The 15436-nt window shown below is 46.8% G+C and overlaps 8 protein-coding genes across 8 annotated transcripts; 3 read left to right on the forward strand and 5 right to left on the reverse strand.

The window, feature by feature from the left end:
- Positions 1-401: 401 nt before the first annotated feature.
- F5Y00DRAFT_227746 (40S ribosomal protein S3aE) lies at positions 402-2203 on the forward strand. The gene is made up of 5 exons (XM_048006529.1): positions 402-573; positions 699-783; positions 851-876; positions 935-1436; positions 1520-2203. Exons 1-5 carry the CDS (start codon positions 560-562, stop codon positions 1661-1663), a joined length of 771 nt encoding a protein of 256 aa, XP_047868205.1. The 5' UTR covers positions 402-559; the 3' UTR covers positions 1664-2203.
- A 14-nt stretch (positions 2204-2217) lies between these two features.
- F5Y00DRAFT_192616 (uncharacterized protein) lies at positions 2218-3688 on the reverse strand. The gene is made up of 2 exons (XM_048005194.1): positions 2544-3688; positions 2218-2477 (listed from the first exon to the last, which is right to left on the reverse strand). Exon 1 carries the CDS (start codon positions 3588-3590, stop codon positions 2790-2792), a length of 801 nt encoding a protein of 266 aa, XP_047868206.1. The 5' UTR covers positions 3591-3688; the 3' UTR covers positions 2218-2477; positions 2544-2789.
- Positions 3689-5069, reverse strand: F5Y00DRAFT_192619 (uncharacterized protein). The gene is made up of 2 exons (XM_048005195.1): positions 4859-5069; positions 3689-4810 (listed from the first exon to the last, which is right to left on the reverse strand). Exon 2 carries the CDS (start codon positions 4742-4744, stop codon positions 3788-3790), a length of 957 nt encoding a protein of 318 aa, XP_047868207.1. The 5' UTR covers positions 4745-4810; positions 4859-5069; the 3' UTR covers positions 3689-3787.
- Positions 4933-5572, reverse strand: F5Y00DRAFT_192622 (uncharacterized protein). The gene is made up of 3 exons (XM_048005196.1): positions 5449-5572; positions 5291-5371; positions 4933-5215 (listed from the first exon to the last, which is right to left on the reverse strand). Exons 1-3 carry the CDS (start codon positions 5517-5519, stop codon positions 5074-5076), a joined length of 294 nt encoding a protein of 97 aa, XP_047868208.1. The 5' UTR covers positions 5520-5572; the 3' UTR covers positions 4933-5073.
- Positions 5573-5938: 366 nt separating this feature from the next.
- Positions 5939-7224, forward strand: F5Y00DRAFT_192639 (ras-domain-containing protein). Its single transcript, XM_048005197.1, has 6 exons — positions 5939-6097; positions 6255-6266; positions 6367-6425; positions 6504-6557; positions 6640-6801; positions 6870-7224. Exons 1-6 carry the CDS (start codon positions 6028-6030, stop codon positions 7131-7133), a joined length of 621 nt encoding a protein of 206 aa, XP_047868209.1. The 5' UTR covers positions 5939-6027; the 3' UTR covers positions 7134-7224.
- On the reverse strand, positions 7140-8550 carry F5Y00DRAFT_273725 (alpha/beta-hydrolase; the record flags this gene model as incomplete). Its single annotated transcript, XM_048013224.1, has 5 exons — positions 7140-7355; positions 7420-7934; positions 7999-8123; positions 8190-8229; positions 8330-8550. The coding sequence occupies 5 exons, from the start codon at positions 8548-8550 to the stop codon at positions 7324-7326; spliced, it is 933 nt and encodes a 310-aa protein (XP_047868210.1). The 3' UTR covers positions 7140-7323.
- Positions 8551-8973: 423 nt separating this feature from the next.
- Positions 8974-10828, reverse strand: F5Y00DRAFT_251295 (MFS transporter; the record flags this gene model as incomplete). The annotated part of the gene is made up of 7 exons (XM_048009813.1): positions 8974-9198; positions 9273-9576; positions 9654-10050; positions 10115-10163; positions 10225-10408; positions 10468-10592; positions 10658-10828. The coding sequence occupies 7 exons, from the start codon at positions 10826-10828 to the stop codon at positions 8974-8976; spliced, it is 1455 nt and encodes a 484-aa protein (XP_047868211.1).
- Positions 10829-12302: 1474 nt separating this feature from the next.
- Positions 12303-15397, forward strand: F5Y00DRAFT_258690 (KR domain-containing protein; the record flags this gene model as incomplete). The annotated part of the gene is made up of 5 exons (XM_048010748.1): positions 12303-13177; positions 13232-13317; positions 13371-14422; positions 14485-14656; positions 14715-15397. The coding sequence occupies 5 exons, from the start codon at positions 12303-12305 to the stop codon at positions 15395-15397; spliced, it is 2868 nt and encodes a 955-aa protein (XP_047868212.1).
- Positions 15398-15436: the final 39 nt, after the last annotated feature.

Raw genomic sequence — 15436 nt, forward strand, 5'->3', positions numbered from 1 at the left:
GTTGGAGACGCTGTGGCTAATAGATGCTCAGTTATGGTACACTCAAGAAAGTAAAATTTAGTAATGTTTGAAGATAGTATAGAGTATCAGTTCGAATTTTATTAGTTGAGTAGAACAAATTCTGGAGTATTGACCGTGTTGTGCTTTTAAAACTTAGGTAAAGGTCTCTTAAACTGCTGCTTGTAATCCGTACATAGAGAATACCTCGCTCATGTAAAATTGACCTGATTCTTAAATATGCCCTGGTAAATGCCTAGATTCCCACTAATATGCGCTTAAAGTATACGTATAAAATTAAAGGTGCATAGCTCGAGGGGAGCAGACCCTAATAACGGTACGTACCCTTTCGCTAGTAGAGGCTTGAAAAACATTTGCTTATCAAAGATGAAATAAAACCACGTGACCGTGCCACACTCCCTCAATTTTCGCGCACAAACAAGAAATTTTGGCTGCACTAGAATTCACTGCCAGATCCATCCACCACGCAACACCAAAAAGTCCTTTTCAACACATCTTCAACATCGTCCTGAATTGCGAGCCAAATTGACCTCTCGCAAACATGGCGGTTGGAAAGTGAGTACATCATATTTCTATTAAATATCTCAATCTCTACGATCCCGCGCCTCTCCATTCCGACGCCCTGCAACTCCCCGTTCCCGAGACGAGGAAATCCAGTGCTAATCATTCGCTCGCTATAGGAACAAGAGATTGTCCAAGGGCAAGAAGGGCCTGAAGAAGAAGGCTCAGGACCCTTTCGCACGAAAGGATTGGTACTCCATCAAGGTAAGCGACTACTATTCAATGACGGATTTCATAAGGCATTCTTAAACTGACTGCGATTTCTTCCTAGGCCCCTGCTCCCTTCAACATCCGAGAGTACGAAATTTCCATCCCAATGCGCCCAAACTGGTCGATATCTAACCGCGATGTATAGTGTTGGTAAGACCCTTGTGAACCGAACCACCGGTCTCAAGAACGCGAACGATGCCCTCAAGGGCCGAATCTTCGAGGTTTCCCTAGCCGATCTTCAGAAGGATGAGGATCACGCATTCCGAAAGGTCAAGCTACGCGTCGACGAGGTTCAGGGCAAGAACTGCCTGACCAACTTCCACGGTCTTGACTTCACCTCCGACAAGCTACGATCCCTCGTACGAAAATGGCAAACTCTGATCGAGGCCAACGTCACGGTCAAGACTACCGATGACTACCTCCTCCGTCTCTTCGCCATCGCCTTCACCAAGCGACGGCCCAACCAGATTAAGAAGACCACCTACGCCGCTTCATCTCAGATCCGTGCCATCCGAAAGAAGATGGTCGAGATCATCCAGCGAGAGGCTGCCACCTGCACTCTGCAACAACTGACCTCCAAGTTAATCCCCGAGGTCATCGGCCGTGAAATCGAGAAGGCCACGCAAGGAATCTACCCCCTACAGAACGTACGTACTTGGTTCTACCTGAGCCCTAAGGCTTTGTAGTTTGGAATGTGCGACAGTATATACTAACGTAGTCTGCCATCTAGGTCCACATCCGCAAGGTCAAGCTCCTTAAGTCGCCCAAGTTCGACCTTGGTGCCCTGATGAACCTGCACGGAGAGTCCACGACGAACGAGGAGGGTCAGAAGGTTGAGCGGGAGTTCAAGGAACGGGTCCTTGAGGAGGTCTAATTATGATGAACTCTGAACTCTGGTCATGGAACGGCGTGGGTTTTTGTGCAATGGCAATAGGTCTCACTTCTGATTGCATTCGGCGCGGCAGGACAGCCGCGGTTACAGCAGGCCCCTCAGGACAGATAAAATGAGAAAGGTTAGCTGACGACTGGACGGTTCCATACGTGATGCCGTTTTACGTGAATATGAGCATTTGGCTTCCTATGTTCTGGTAGAGACAGTCTACCTATCCAGTGTCCCAATGGCCTAAGAGGTCATTAGTTAACGGTGCACATGTGCGATACCAATACCATCACGAGAATTTGCATGCAACAATCTCCTTGCGTCATAGGATTGTATATCCATAATTGTTTCGTGAGGTTTCCGATAGGTCACAGCTTTATTACACAACCCCCTACATATGGGTTGAAAACATGATATTCCATATACATGGCATGTCTCACAGGCAAGTCAAGCCGCTCAATGTAACGATCTATCCCTAATCTGTGTCATTAAATATCGTAATCTATCCTAAGCAGTAGTGCCTGGGTACCAATATCGTTTGACGAGGTCCAAGGAGAAGTTTAAAGAGCTAAAGCCGCGAATATAGCAACTCTAACTAATTCGATTCTGACTTCTGGTCTGACACTGGTATCGAGATTAAAGATAGGATCAATAGCTGAGGTGATAATGTTCGACGCTGACGCAACGGTCATTGTATTCATATACAAGGGTGTTTAAGTCTAGCAGAGTTATAGCTTGATGATGCCCATATCAGACTCAAAGCCATTTTTGAAGGTATCGTGATAAGGGGTTTCTAGATCACGTTTGTCTAAACAGGATTAGCATATTACTATTAACGTATACAAAAGCAAATTATCTGATAAAGTTATCTTACTATTGAATTTACTTCAAGAAAACTCAGAAAGTTATGATTAGCTTTTTTATTTATTTACTTTTTCAATTTAGTTAGTTGGGTTGTTCGTTGTAAGTGGTGATTTCAATACGAAAATGAGATATTGAAGAAGACGCACCCCCTTATCCAAGTCGCCGTACCATCATATTTACTTCGAACAAAACATATTATCAACAGGCTATAACCTAGGTAGGCATTCGATACACACACCCGATTATTCGTCAGGCTTTACATTCGTTGAATTACAGCCGTTGGAAGATAAGGGTATTCCTCGGTAGGTTCAATGGCATGTGCCCCTTTTTGATGCTGTTCGGGACGACTTTGAACTAAGGCCCAACGGCAAGTATTGGTCAATCCGCCGGACTTGCTCAAAGATACATCTTGGTAGAAGTGCGTCCAGAGAAAGTAGCTCGATATAACGGCGCCGGTATTTTTGTCAAGAAAGCGATAGCCTAACTTCTTTTCTGCTAGAAATTCCTCGAGGCTTCTATCCACGACCCTTTCGTACTCAATTGATTCGTCATTAATTCCCTTAGCAATCCTGCCCATCTGGTGGTCCACTTTCTGGACCAAGTTCCCAGAGTCGTCACCATACAGGAACCGTGTTAGGAAAGCGACAAGCTGCTTGGTTGCCTCGTTGCTTGACCACTGATGATGTGTCATATGGATTATTGAATCGCCGTGGGTGCTTATCAGTGCTATGCGAGACGAAGTGTCCTCCGAAGCGTTCCCAGGAGATTGATAAACGATCTCATCTGTAGAGAGTGGCGATCCCTTCTTACGGGCGCGCTCAGAGTACGCGCTGACCAGGAACGCTAGATCCAAATCCAAAACCACACACGGGCTATAACCTGCTCCCCAACCAACTTTTCCCACCCCTAATTCGTATCTAGAGATATTAACAAGAAGCGGTATGCGCTCTTGCAGGTCTGCTCCGGCTTCTATGAACCTCTGAAGATGCCTATACCTAGTATTGATTCCTTGCGTGTCTTTTTCTCGCAGAAAGATTTCGACGATATACATGGCCATAGGGCTATAAAATTCCAATTTTGAGGGCCAAAGGTATTCCACTTGTGGATAAATAAAACCCTTGGCACTTGGGTCTGCATTCAGAGCGAGCAGAGGTTCCCAAAAACAACCGAGTTCATCAAAGCTGCTGTTGATTGGAGATTTACATATGTATCGTAAAACGTCCGTGGCCAATGATGACGGGTTTGGACTATTAGCTATACCTGATAGGACGAATTTTTTTTAAATGAGGTATGAGCTACAATTACTAAAAAGGGAGGTCTGTACATAGCTCTGTTGTAATAGCCATTGCTAGCAACGCAGATTTTGATATTTGGAAATGTCCCAAGGGCCTCTATGAGTTCCATAAGAGAAGAGCGATCTTCGAGGCATATTTCATCAAGACCGTCGAGGAATATGCAAATTGAATATGGATAGTTACGTAAGAATGCGAAGCAGACATCTTTGAGCTCTTTAAATGACAAATCAGTGACCGATTCCTTGGTCGATAACGGCTTGTACGTGGTTAGTATCAGGTCTAAAGGAATGGTTTCGGACTGAACGGTTTGGTGAAGGATGGAACATGAACACCCCTTGATATTCCTCTGTAATTTTTCGGGTCCGGCTTTCCAGAAGAAGTGAGATAATATCACAGGATCCTTGGCCCAGATGGCTAATGCTTCCTTCGTGAGGCGGTTCTCTATGAGGTACTTTACCAATGTAGTTTTCCCGGATCGAAGCTTGCCGCTGATCCAGTAAATGGTATTGTCAGACTTGAGCCAGTCCTCAAAATCATACCACGATCTGTCTTCAAGGGCATTAGACTCATCCTCCGAAATCTCTTTAGAGAATCCCTCCGAAGTATTATTATCATATTTAGCCGGATAATTTTCTTCTGTGGTATGATGTGTACGGAAGATCCACCGGAGGGTTCCTTCGTGCGAATCGACTGAATCATTCTTCCTCTCATTCATGCTCGGGAATCGGAGACTGTTTAGGAGTCGGGCTCGCTGCTCCTCAATAGCGGCCTGCATATCCGACTCGATTGGTCCTTGAGTAATTTCACTTTTCTCTCGGCGCTTTAAGGTGTTTGGTCCTTCCTTCAGGAGAAACTGTATGGCGTCTCTGACCTGTATGAAATCAGGGCAGTTGTTTCCCTCGAATTTATTCATCATTACATGAGTTCTTCCAAGACCAAGGGGACAAGAGCCATGGAGACAGGCTGAAGACTGGGTAACGAGCTGCAGATATTAGATTATGTTCCTTGGTGCGGTGGCTTGTAATCTTACTATAGAACCGCGTAACCACCTATCTGGAATCCGCCTTCGAAAAATCCTTTTCGCAATCTTCGTTTTCCCTGTCTCATAGAAGCAGCGAACAGGAAATCGAGTGGAATCATTGTTGGCGATATCAGTGAGCGCTAAGACCCGCTCGTAAATAAAACCATGACGCTCTTCCAGATCCTTGATTAATTGACGTGAGCATTGTCGAACACTTTGGCGTTCTAGTCGTATGTATAAATCCTGGCGTCTGGAGCGGCAGCCGGTAGCATGGCTTCATCCTTGAGCCAATTCACAGACCGGCTCCCATTTTCGTAAGTCCATGTTCGCGGCGACTCAGTATCTAAACCGTGAATTGCGATGATGCTAACAGGTCATTTACGATTAGCGGGAGTGGGAATGGGATGTATGTTTGATACGTTGATGTAAGGTAGAACATACTCGACGGTAGTGTTATCACTGTCGCTAGTAGGAAATACCTTTCTGAGACCAAGAGTCTTGGTCCAAGACGTTGACCTGTTTCTGTAGCGTATAGCAATAATTGTTAGGTACCTACATAGTACATTACTAGCTCTAGTGGGTAAACCTTATGTACCTACCTCCTACATGTATGTAAAACATACCGCCAGGTCCCATCATGGGAGGTCCCACCGGTAAGCTCAGAATACATGTGACTAGTGACAAAGCGGGTTTGAAGAAGACTACGGATCCGTACGATGTGGCTGCAGCCTTGTGACAAGGGGATTTGGGCTCTCATTTGAGTTTGTATTGTACATATGTACATAGGTACTTCGTAGACCCCAATAATTTTGGGTGAGCTTAAAAGCCGCCACTTAAAACAGCATACACCTTATCGCTCGCATGACCAAATCAAGCGCGGTGTGGTGCGGTACGTCGGTACCACCAGCGCATTGGAACTTACACGTACATAGGTAATGGACGTATGTATGTACCTTAGCCAAGGAGCGGTAACTTTGGAACCTTTTATCATCATTGTCATGTAAACCTACAATTTACAAATTCCATACCTAAGAAGCTTCATCTCATCCGAGACTACCGAAATTAGGTACTTTTGCTCGTCGCTTGCTTACTTGCGCATTCATATTCCGCCTAGCTTCTTAATCTCGCTCCAAAGACAAAAGATCGGCCGACTACTTGAAGATAACTACCTAGAGATAATGTCGGAGGATTCGCTACCGGTGCTCAAGGTCCTGATCATCGGGCCTTCCGGCGCCGGCAAGTCTGCACGTATGTATGCATACAACACAACTAATTACCTAATCCAAATACCTCCCTGCCCGAATGCCCGGGTCCGCATGTAATTACCCGTGGGCGGATACCTACAAACATGACAGTTTCTAGAACATGAGGCTAACGAGATGAATTGCCGTTGCGGAATGAGTAGTGCTGCTAAGATGTACGAGTTATCCACCCCAACCTGGTCATATCGCTTCGGGCGGCTCTGTGGAACCATTTGAGTCGATGGTGTTGGCTTTGTGATTCTAAGACTTTTATAGATTGCGATGATCTGTTTGATCCGGAGTCGACGACGGCGACTATTGGTATCGATTTCAAGGTGAGGCTGTAGATGCCAAGCTAGATATCTATTTACATGGCCACGAGCTTCGGCTGATACTAATTACATGTGCGTTAGATGAAGAAGCTCGCCGTCCGAGGCAAAGCATATAGACTTAACATATTCGATACTGTAAGCTCTCAATACGCATCCCGTCTTCCTTCACTTTGACTATAAACATTCCATTATGCAGCATATCTAACAATACCCAAAGGCCGGTCAAGAAAGATTCCGCACTTTGTCAACTAGTTACTACCGTGGTGCCCATGGCGTCATCATAGTCTACGACATCACGAGCAGGAAGAGCTTCCTCAGCATGGACAAGTGGATCGACGAGGCGAGATCTAATGCATCACCCGATGCCGTGCTTTACTTGGTACCACTGCCCTCGCGTGCAAATCTTATGGTATATGTATGTGGCATTGCGACTAATTATAGTACCAGGTCGGAAGTAAACTAGACAAAGTGACGACAGGCGGCCGTGCCGTCTCCTTCGAGGAGGGCAAGGCATTCGCGGAATCGCAGGGCGCCGGGTTCTGCGAGGTCAGTTCCAAGACGCGGGAGAACGTCCGGCAGCCGTTCGTAGAGGTCGTCGATCGCATCGTCCAGCGACCCGATCTGCTCGCCGCCGCCACACCCGCGTCTAGCAACGCAGGCCTGAACCTCGGTGGTCTCGGGTCAAATTACTCTTCGGCTTGCCCCTGCTAGGTAATGAAATCCAGAAATTGTCTATTTTCACGCACGCCCATGAACGCCTAGGCTGGATGCTGCGGCTATGTACATAGTTCTCTCCCTCTTTCTCTCTTTATGATATCCCCCTGATGCAATGATACACGTTATACAAGCAGATATAATATATGCAAAGCTCGTTCTCATCCTCATTCGCTTGCTCACTCGTTCATTCCTTCGGCGAGAGAAACTCTATGACCGCTGCATGTGGAATTCTTATCAGCATATAGCTCGGAAAACGGAACGGGTCCTATTCTCGACTCACCTCGAAGAAACTCCTCCGGCTTCTCGGAAATGACCCAGTGACCGGCGTCGATATCAACCATCGTAAACCGCGGGAAAAACTGACCGATAAGCGGGACAACCTCATCAGGCACATACGTACTACGCGAGCCACGCACAAACAGCGCCGGCTTCTCAAAGCGCCTCTCGCTCGGGTCTTTAAATGGGAAATCCCCCAGATGTCCCAGCGAGCGGGCCAGAACATCAAGCGGCACGCGGAACTTTAGCGTCGGAGACGCAGTACCGTCTTCCGCAGGCGGGCGGGACAGGTTCCCCAGCAGAAACTGTCGGATCGCCAGGTCGGGCTCATATTCCTGTAAGATCTTGTCCGCTTCGGCTTGTCGCGTTACGCCGGCTTCTTCGATCCGCCGCATCCCCTGGATGTAGCGCGCGAAGGAGGTAGCGAGGATGGCATCAACCGGTGCGTTGTCTACCGAGACGATATCTCGGATTAGGGAGGGCTCTTTGAGACTTAGTGCCATGGCGGTTTTGGCGCCCCTGAATTTTGTGAGGACTTGCTTCTTCTACGGGGAGGAAGAAGGGGTGTGAACAGGCTGCTCACATGGAATGCCCGATTAGGGTTGGATCCCGCAGGTTATGATCGCTAATGAAACCCGCGACGTCGTCGGCCATGGCGAGGTAATCGTGGCGCGGCGCGTGGGGGGTTTCGCCGTGGTTGCGCAGGTCCTGTGTAGTGAGGTCCGGGGGTCAGACGGAGACGAAGAGGCTGCTGGCAGAGGTTAGTGGACTTACCACTGTGTAGACGTGACGCTTAAGATCGCGAGCGAGGACTCTAATATTTAAAATCCAATTAGCTATCTACCTATCTCTATGATCTATCCTAGAACTAGAATTCTGCGCACGCTCGCGGGGCGGGGGCCGAACCAACTCACTTGCTCACGCTCCTATTATTCTTCTTTGAACCAAACAAGCCATGCATAAATATGATGGGCGAATCTTTATGATCGTGGCCACCTTTCGGGGGTACATGGTGATCGAAGGCTAGCGGAACCGTATGGTGCGCGGCGCTGCTCGAGGAGTACGACCGCGATATTATAGCTCGGAAGGGTAAGCCAAGCGACGAGCGCGGCGAGATTATGCGCCGGGTCGCCATTTTCGACTCTAAGTCGGTTCACTGGCGTAAGGTCTATGTCTGGGTATCGTGGCCAGCTTCGCTACGCTAATTGAGCTCAAAGTGCCTTTGCGATCGGATTCTTCTCGACTTGGGAGAAATTTGGCGGGTTGTAAGTGACTAAGAGCTACTCGGAAGTTATCGATAGCTCAATGTCGATATCGGAGTGCTTATCGGCTTCTTCCGGAGTTGCGTCATACCGAGACGGCATGTACCTAGGTGTGCTTAACGTGAGTTGTACCAATAACAACATTTTTTTCTTTTTTTATACTCGCTCATTTTCATATGAAATGATTCAATCGGGTCTAAGCACGGCTTTGGTTTAGTTTGGATGGCTTTGTTGTCCTTCGTGAGCTATTACATTTCAATTGAAGATTAACGTCCATATTGTTTACATCCGTCCGATCAATAGCTATACAAGTTGACACGCTCTAAATTCGAAGCCAGTATCTTCCTATTTTCTTGTGTGAGTAGCGTCCGGACGACCCAAGCGCAGCATATCGAGAGGAGAGCGAAGCCAGCGGAAGCGCCGAACCCGATGCCGTACCGCGGTTCGTCGGTGTCGGGCCATAGATATGCGCCGTATATATAGCCAATGTGGCCGAAGACATTAGTTATCGCAAGGACGACCTGTAACATTCTTTAGCTTATTGTCCTACTATATAGTAGTTATTGGTATAGTATTGAGTCCCATTAACACTTACGGCTCTTTTCTCTTCCGTTTGGCTCAAAGTCGACGATGCCCACCCGACGACAACCGAGTTGGCGGAAAATGCGCCGACGGGGAAGATGAAGCAAGCAACGTAACGTGTAGCCGTGTTGAGTGTACTGGCGGCTATGATGAACCCGATAATCGCAACGGATAATGTTACTGTTATATGCCATGTTCTCTCATTCAGTCGCCCAGAGCTCCAACCGACTAAGACGCTGCCAGCTCCCGCAAGGATGAAAGGAGGGCATGTCAACAAGAGAGTTACGGTGTTGTTATACCCGAGTGTTTTCGCGACACTGTTATCGGGATAGCATGAGTATTGTTGTAACGACTAGAGTCTCAAAATGACACTAAAGGGGGCCAAAGGACTTACGTCGGGAAGAAGGAATTGAAAGAACAAGCCGATAGATGGAACATCTGCATGAAGCAGAACAGCCAAGTTCTCTTGTCCTTAAATGTCTCCTTAAGACCCTCCCAGGTACTAGACTTGCTCATGGCATCGCTGATCTTGTCGCGCTCTATGCGTGCCTGTATCAACTTGCGCTCCTCGTCGTTCAGCCAAAACGTCTCATCCGGGGTATTTGGTAGGAGCCAGAATCCTAGAACCGCAACTAGAGCAGTGAAGGAACCTTCTATGACAAAGAGCCATTGCCAGCCGGTAAGGCCTCGTAACCCGTCCATCCCAGCGAAGACACCGGCCGAGATCAAACCGGTGAAGCCAGTAGCGAGGAGCTGGCCACAGTACATGAGACCGACCCGCATGGCCATTTCTAAGGAAGAAACGGTTAACTTCACATTGATAGATATAGAGGTGATCATCTGAGAGTAACTCACCACTATGCGTATAGTAGATCGCCAGGATGTAAGTAGCACCCGGGTAGAACTTGTTGTGTTAGTCACATTACCTATATTAGAGACTAGTTTTAGTGAGATAGGCCTCTTACTGGAGCTTCCGCAATCCCAAGAAAGAACCTGCAGGCCACGAGCCCGCCATAACTCTTCACAGCAGCCGTACAGGCGGAAACCACCGCCCAGAGGAACATCCACCCTGCCATGTAAAGCCCGGGCTTGATCCGCGTAATCAACATGTTGCTCGGAACTTGCATGAGCACGTATCCGACGAAGAGACTATAGCACAGATATTAACTAATAGTTTTCCTGCTAACTAGAGTTTGAGGGCTACCCACATGCTGACTGCCGTGTTGAACTCGTTGCCTGACATTCCGAGATCATATTCAAAATGGTTGAGGCGGGCTTGCGCGATGGCGTTGCGGTCGACGTAGTTTAGGAAGTACATAATACATATAGTCGGCTATTTCTAGAGTAAGTTTTCTTCCTATCATTTAAACCCTTAGAATATATATAATAGAGACCTACCATGATATAGTAATCCAATTTGCGCACCAAGGCTCTCTCTTTAGAATCCATCTTGCTTCTTGCAAGTCTTTCGGGTTCGCCGATATCATCGGAGATAACAGGGTTCTCACGCACAACGGCACTACCGCCTGATTTACTCTCGAGCGATGGGCCTTGAGCGTCGATTTCCATTATGGGTAGTTATCTCCCCTCAAACTTATGAGGTTTTTAAGAGGAGATAGTGATACTAGTGAGAATGGTATCATGGTGAACTTCGCTACGGGGACGGGGATAGAACGGTCCTATATGGGTATATATAAAGCGAACCCGCTCCGACTCCCCGTCCGGGCTGCCGTGAGACCCTGACAAAACGCTGTCGCGTGGGGAAAGCAATACTACATGACAATACTACCTACATGGATATCTGGAAATAATTATCTTCATTAGTCATCTATATTGGGATTTTTATATGCATATATACATGCATGTAGTAGTTTTGAACGGCAGTGGACAATTCTTTCTCTAGCCAAATTTATGATGGCTGTCTTAGGTACTTGATGTTATGATATTAATACTGTGAATTCTATATACTGCTATGCTTGTGCTATCTCGTTCACGGATACTATTATAGGTAATTCGACTCTGGTAACCGTCTCCTAAAAATAGCATAACTGTATGAACGACAATTGAAATCAACTTAGTGGGCATTATATAGCAATTTATAGTACTATTATTTAGTAGGAATTATATGTCTTACCGAAGCACAAAAGACGTCGTTTTCGAATTTTCAGAGGGGCGGCGGGAGGTGGCGGTTTTACAGCCAGTTAGCTTTGGAAGCTTGCTTTTCTTCTTTATGTAAGTTAGTGAAACGGGTAGATCACGATGCTGGTATATTTACCTAATCTATGCTATAAGACGGAAGAAGCCAGGTATCTTGTTGGTAGGCTGTCAGACTGTTCCGGCTTTGTGTTACTTCGGGCTTTGATAATAGCCTTTCAAGCGCCTCCTTCAAGCCTAGTAAGTTAACAGACGCTTACTGGTGCACGGTGATAGACAGGTATCTTGAAGTTATTTCTTTTCGGGACCGAAATATTGAATGAACACGGGCCGAAACCAGATTTAGTAGCACGGACTACCTCGTTTAAGATATTTCCTGGCCTATGGATCTATGGGTACGTGATCGGATTGAGGTTGAACTGTAGAAGTTTACTTCCGCAACACTTGATATATTCATCATTGGGGTTTCACTTATGATCAGTATAGTTGTTGGAGTAAACGCCAACACGTCATAACATACCCCTCGTGACCCATTGCTAAGCATAGGTAGATGCGAAGTAATCTATGTTTGGATAATGTATGTCTGTTACCAGTGGTGGTTACGATGGAGAACAAGGTCCTGGGATGCTTTGCAGGGCATTAGGGCCTGCCGGTACGGTCATATAATCAATAAACATGTAGGTATTATGTAGTACTCCACGTGCTTAGTTTTGGAGTGACTACCTGAATAACTACCTGTTACACTTCGGTGTATGAATTCTGTATGGTGTTCTATATAAAGTAGGAAACTCTCCTCGAGCTACGATTTCCCCAAATCGACCAACTTACTAGGCAAATAGACGTTTAATTTTCATTGACGTATAGACTACCTCCCTTCGACTACGACACGATGTCTCGTATCACAACGACCGAAGCCCAGATAAATGGCTTAGGATCTTATCCGACATGGGACATAGACGTAGAGAACTCGGCAGACAAAGTACAAGAATTGCTGAGGAAGGTCTACTATGATGGTTCCCAGACTAAGTACTCAGAGATTCGCGAACTCGAGTGGGTAGCCTATATTATCTGCAAGAGAGTTGTCCAACAATTCAACATTGAGGACGTCGACAAGATGGCACCCCACCATCAAATGTACTATAACTATGCTAGGAGGCAGTGTGAATTGGGTGAAGAAGGAAATCTACCTTGCCAGTCACCTGAATGGATATTGGCAAATAAGGGCACGGAAAAGACGGTATTGGCCCGTGTTGCCAAAGCAAGCCTCGAAGGAGAGATGCTACTCCGTATTAACGACAATATTTTTGGCATCCTCGAGGGCAAAGTTCAAGCATCAGATGTGATAAACCTGGAAGACTTCCCAGGGAACATATACCGCACTGGTACCTTGTATGAACAAGCAGTAGCTGTCCAGTGCCAATATATCAAGCATCTGTCACACAAGAGGCCACTTCGCATTCTCGAAATCGGTGGGGGAGCAACGAGCATCACGCGCAGCATCTTAACTGGACTAGGACATGATATTATGGGCCGACTAGAAAAATACACGTATACTGACGCGAGCGATGCTTTATTTCCCGAGGCCAATAGGAATCTTAAGGAATGGAGCTCAATGATGGAATACAAGATCTTAGATATCGAGGAAGATCCATTGCAGCAAAGTATAGAGGGAGAATCGTATGACCTTGTTATCTCCTTCCACGTTCTACATACGACATCATCTATCACGACAGCCCTTGCGAACTGCAAGAAGTTATTAAAACCGTAAGTAACTAGCTATATAATATTCTCCATTACGCTCTAATGCTAAGAAAATAGGGGCGGGCATCTCATCGTCACCGATTTGACAAACAAGATTGCGAGACGCTCCGTCGTGTTTGGGATTCTCCCTACTTGGTGGCTAGGTAAGATTCACCCGCTATATTTCTTCGAATGGTGCACATACTAATTATATTAGGTGAGGATGATGGGCGACACTGGGGTCCAGAGCTTTCCGAACAGGAATGGGACCTAAGGCTCCGCTCTCTGGGCTACTTGGGCATTGAGTGGTGCTTTCGTGACCAACAGAATGCTGGTTATTCCTCATCTATAATGGCATCCAGCATTCCTTACACCACCGGGAATAAGTTTCCAAGTAAGGTTATAATTATAACACCCCCTACGGAAAACAGCCAAACGAAGTCGATGATCAAACGACTCTCGGATCGACTGACAAAAGATGGAGTATCTGTTCAGGAGATGACACTTCTCGACGTTAGAACATCAGAATTATGCGCGACGCAATGCATAGTTTCCTGCGAGGTCGAGAGACCATGTCTAAGTTCGCTTGGAAATGAAGAGTTCGATGCCATTAAGCATATAGCGCTCCACTCCGAGGGTGTTCTTTGGTTAACTAAAGGTGGGAGCCTTGCTGACGTACGTATACCGGAGCTTAACATAGTTACGGGATTGGCACAGACAATTAGGTTCGAAGATGCGGAGGCGAGGTTTACGATATTAGACCTTGACCCGGACGTTCCTTGCGGACAATCAGATGTAACCGACACCATACTACAACTACTCCGCCTTCAAAGAGAGCAACGCGGCGGTGATAATTATTTCGCTAAGAGAAATGGCGCTCTTTATGTTTCGCGAAATTTTCCCGACGAGGGGCTAAGCAGAATACTAGCTACGGAAGAGTTCCAAGAAACCCCTACAAGCCTGGCTGGATTCCAACTACGCCCTGATGCCACTTATATCATTCCAGGCGGCATGGGCGGACTCGGCCGGCCGTTGCTCATGTGGATGGCTAAACACGGGGCGCGCAATTTAGTTACCACATCTCGATCTGGTGCTAAAGATCCTCGAGCACAAAAGCTACTCCAAGAGCTCTCCGTCATGGGCGTGAGGGTGAAAGTATTCGCGGCTGACGTTGGCTGTGCTGAGCAATGCCAAGATGTGCTTAACGACCTATCCAAGGAGAAATTCCCACCTATACGCGGAGCTATTATTATGTCATTGGCCATCCAGGTAAGTTGTGAAGAATTAGATAACTACTGGTTAAATAATATCTATTCCTAACATTGCTTTAGCCCGGTATGTTTGAAGACATGGGTTTCGACGCGTGGTCATCAACGCTGCACGCTAAATACAATGTCACGTATAACATGCATCATATGCTACCTAGCGATCTTGACTTCTTCATATGCGTATCATCGCTAGGGGGTATTCTTGGCTTCGTACTTCACAGCCCCTATTGTGCAGGTTAGCTCACAACATCACTATTATTGATATTATTGATAATTCGCTAATAACCGAAAAGGCTGTACTTACCAGGATGCCGTGGCATATTACCGCCGAGCTCAAGGGTTAAAGGCAACCAGCATCGATCTTGGCTGGGTACGCGAAGTGGGATATGTCGCTGAACGCATGAGGGTGCCTGAATTGTTACGTCCTGGTATACGAACACTAACAGCGAACCAATTAATCGCAGTAGTAGGAGCCGCCATGACAGACCAGGTTGGAACACAGCCAATTCTTGGCCTCGCTAGCGGTGGGTTGATCAAGGGTAACGGCGATGAACATCCGTATTGGTTCTCAGATGCTAGATTTGGGCCGATTAGTGTATACGGCACCCAGACACAGGTCCCCCTTAGCTCACATAACCATGAAAACGAAAGGGCCGCTATGAATTCCGCAAGCACGATAAGGGCCATAACCAGTCTCGATGACGTAAAAGGTATTGTGTGCCCAGCTTTGGTCGTCAGGCTTGCGAAGAACTTGACGATGGATCCTCGAGATATCGACAGCAACCGGTCGATCCAAGCGTACGAAGTGGATACTTTTATTGCATTGGAACTGAGAAACTGGGCCCTCAGGGAGTTTCAGAGTTTGATATCTGTCCCTGAGATATTAAAAGATGTTCCGCTCGTGGAACTGGCTGGGGTGATCGCTTCAAAGTCTGGACTTCTACCGAATGCCTTGCGGGATAGCGGCTCGATCTAAAGATCACATTGGATGAATATGGGACTGGAAACATATGGT

The sequence above is a fragment of the Daldinia vernicosa genome (genome assembly GCF_022497035.1).
Source record: "Daldinia vernicosa strain CBS 139.73 unplaced genomic scaffold F5Y00scaffold_7, whole genome shotgun sequence".
Lineage (NCBI taxonomy): Eukaryota > Fungi > Ascomycota > Sordariomycetes > Xylariales > Hypoxylaceae > Daldinia > Daldinia vernicosa.